The sequence below is a fragment of the Sinocyclocheilus rhinocerous genome, unplaced genomic scaffold (assembly GCF_001515625.1).
Source record: "Sinocyclocheilus rhinocerous isolate Xijiao unplaced genomic scaffold, SAMN03320098_v1.1 scaffold1485, whole genome shotgun sequence".
NCBI lineage: Eukaryota > Metazoa > Chordata > Actinopteri > Cypriniformes > Cyprinidae > Sinocyclocheilus > Sinocyclocheilus rhinocerous.
The window spans coordinates 211,122-214,658 of NW_015628698.1; the positions used below are offsets into that span (position 1 = coordinate 211,122).

Sequence of the window (3,537 nt, forward strand, 5' to 3'; positions counted from 1 at the left end):
AAAAAAGACTATGAATTGGATTCAGAACGATAATCAAAACGTAGATTGAGTCAATCAACACCCCAAAGCTTGACAGTCATTATTACCTCTTCATTGGTCGACATTTTATTCCATAACGTTACACAGTTTTGATCTGTTGTTTCGGTTTCTTCTTCACTTGTGTTTTTTTTAAAATTCTGTACAGAAAATGTGTACTAGCGCCCCCTACAGTATAACAATGAAAACGGATTCTATAGGAACACAAGTATAGCTCAAATATCTTTAGACTTTTTCTAAGTAGGCTATAAGTCAAGTATACTTAAATGTCATTTTAAATATATTTCTGAGAAGTACACAAAGCCCATTTTTGAGAAGTACATAAAAAGCAGACTAAAAGTATACTTTCCTATTTTTTAGTTTAAAAGAAGTATACTAATAGCACACTTGAATAAACTTCTTTTTCGTAAGGGTAGTTCAACTGCTGGACACAGCTGCTCTTGTGTGTATGTACAGTACGTTTTACTTTCTTCTGTTTAAAAGGCCTGTTCACACCAAAACGAATGTTCGGTATGATAAACATTTTAATTTGAATGGATGAGATTTAATGGTTTGTTTAGACTACTTTTTTTTTATTATTATTGCTTGAAAAGAACATGCAAAATATCAGGTAAACAAACAAAGAGGTGTTCTAGTCTCTTTTCTATTGCACTGCAAGTAAATATGACCAACCAATAAGATTAGCATTTTTGGTCACATGCTTAGTACAACTGCTCTTACGTAAAAATACAACTTGGAGGCACTCACGAACAGTCTATTTTGCTACGTGACTATGTGAATAGAAGAGGAAGATTCTAGAACTGGCATTGTGAGAAAATGGGTCCTCCCTTGAAATTAGGTCTCCATCAACTATCAGTTAATAGTTATTCTAAAAGCACAAAAATGACATTAACTATGTGTAAGAATTTTCATGTATTAATCGCTTTTTTTATTGCTAATATATAACAGCTTGTAACAAAACTTAAAAACTGAGATCTTCCCTGACTTGGAGTTTCTGCGCACAGGTGCCTTCTGGCTTTCTGTATGAATGAAACGTGTTTATAGTGCTCCATAATGCTCACACCGCCCTATTTTGAGTAAATATAGGAACAATTATACTTATTTCAAAATTTAAAGTAAACATATGCAAATTGTAAGTCGGAATCGCTTGGGGTCCTAAAGGAGAACTCGATTTCTCACGACACCGACTCTCTTGTCTCTGTACTCTTGTATTTGTTGTTTGATAAACACCATAGCGATTACTAAAATCTGAATGCTTGTCTGAAAACATGTAAATACTGTTTTACTCCCTTTCTTCTCCGTAACACGTAAGTGCCGCTCTACCTATACTGTCAGAACCTGAATTTGCATTTTCATTCAGCCTGTCTGCCATTTTTTACACATTGATCTGAACAGACAAATCCATGTGAAAAACAACTTGCACTGAACATTCCTGTTGGTGGCCTAACACAGTAAGAGAATTTTTGAAAAATGTACAATTAAATTAAATTAAATTAAATTAAATTACTTTTATTTTATTTTATTTATAGTAGAATTCCTCACAAAAAGCTATCGTACTAATTCATTAGACCTGGAATTAAGTCTTGTTGATTACTTTCATGGTACCTTTATGGTGCTTTTGTGTCCTATTTGAAGCTTCAGTCCAAATTCTTTGCAAATAAATGGAGAAAAAAATATTAGTAATATTACATATATTACAATATGGATGTCACAGTTCTCAATATAATATTGAACCATTCGGAGTAGCATCCACGGTTCAATACATGCTTGTGAATTGCGGTTTTTCGGTTTTGCGTTTAAATAATTGCTATGCATTTTATTTCTCTCCGAATTATTATGAGATGGCTTGAAGAACACAGAAAAACCATATATTGCTGCAGTTGAGTGTTTACTGTCTTCATGTTTCATCATTCAAAAAGTTTCTATCTTCTTTTTATTCAGTCACAGCGATAGCTGGATGCCTTTGTCCATATTAGGGATGTCCTGCATCATGAGTTATATTACTTCTGTGATGCATATGTGGCGTTTCTGCATGAGGGGCATTCATGGCTTCCAGTATGAATGAAACAGATGTTACCTGTTTATAGAGCTCAATAATGGTCGATCCATCCTATTTTGGGTAAAAATAGGAAAAATAATTCTTCTCTCAAAAGAAATTTGAAGTAGACATATGATAATCCATGTTTTTCTCCAATGTACATAGGTGTGCAGGTGCCTTATTTTTTTAATTGTTTTAAAAATCACATTTTAAATAGCAAATCACAAAAAAAAAAAAAAACACTCTGATGTGCCAAGCCATCAAAACCAAAAATTGTGGTTGATTGAACCGTGGCCTACCTTTATTGTTGCATCCACATATACAGTAATTACCAGTACTTACGTATGTACTAGTACTTATTTCTCTTTTTGTGTTCCATGCAAGAAAAAAAGGTCAGATGGGTTAGATGAGTAAATGATGAAATAATGTATGGTGAATTTTCATTTTTGGGTGAACTGTAATTTTGGTTATTGTTATTATTATTATTATTAATATTTTCAATTTCTTTCATCAATACATTTCATTAAGTTCCTGACATGATTTGTCGTGACACTTGTGAAACTGAGTTAGAGTCTGGTCTGCAATGTGCATTGATTTCATTCACTCTGTTTCCCCATTAATTGTCTATCATGCTCTGTTGTGTCTGCGCAAAAAAGAGCCCAAATGTAACCTAAATCCTTTTCCATACAGCGTCATATATCCGCTTTCATTTCACTGTTATGTACTTCCAGAGACTTGAGACTGATATCTCCTATTGGATGGATCAGGCCAGATCAAATGACCAGGGCCGGCAGCATCATCATGATGAGAATGCACCTATGAGCCAACAGGACCCCAGTTCCTACAGACACGGGGCCAACGTCAATTATGATTACTATTAAGACCCCTAGAACCTAACATTCGCTGTGAGAGCTGGAGACTACTGGTGGTTCTGTAAATCACTCTGTGGCAATGTACATACCACAGAACCTAGTATGTCCTGCAGTTGATGTGTCATTTATTTTTTTATTATGCAAGTATGATTTTGCAATTGCTTTTAAGGAAGCAAATCAAAATAGAGAGAGGAATGAATGCACAGTGAATAAAAAAAAATCCTGTTTGTATTCTATGATTGTATTACATCCTGACTGTTTTGTAAATATAATGCTAGTTTGAAGCAGCTACATTTTAAATAAAGCTTAAAATGACGTAACAGGTATTGTGATTCTGACACACTTGCACAGGCTTGCATAAGCATGTACAAAAAGGATATGCATATAGATATGACACACTTAACTACAAAATGAATGGGCTCAGATTAGCAGACGCAATGATTTCATGACTCAATTCATATAAAGGCCACAATATCTGAGGCTGAGGAAATATAAACCTCATTTGTAAACTATTAATTCGAATAGAGGACAATAGACAAAAACTCAAGATTTATTTATTTTTTTTGCGAAAATGCTGCATTACACTTTTAA

The 3,537-nt window shown here is 33.9% G+C and overlaps 1 protein-coding gene across 1 annotated transcript in view; it reads left to right on the forward strand.

The window, feature by feature from the left end:
• The window catches only part of LOC107738313 (augurin-B), a 9,208-nt gene extending 6,075 nt beyond the window's left edge, over positions 1–3,133 (forward strand). The window contains exon 4 of the mRNA XM_016550050.1: positions 2,806–3,133. Coding sequence (XP_016405536.1) covers positions 2,806–2,955 — 150 coding nt within the window. The 3' untranslated portion in view covers positions 2,956–3,133. The remainder of the gene's footprint in view (positions 1–2,805) is intronic.
• Positions 3,134–3,537: the final 404 nt, after the last annotated feature.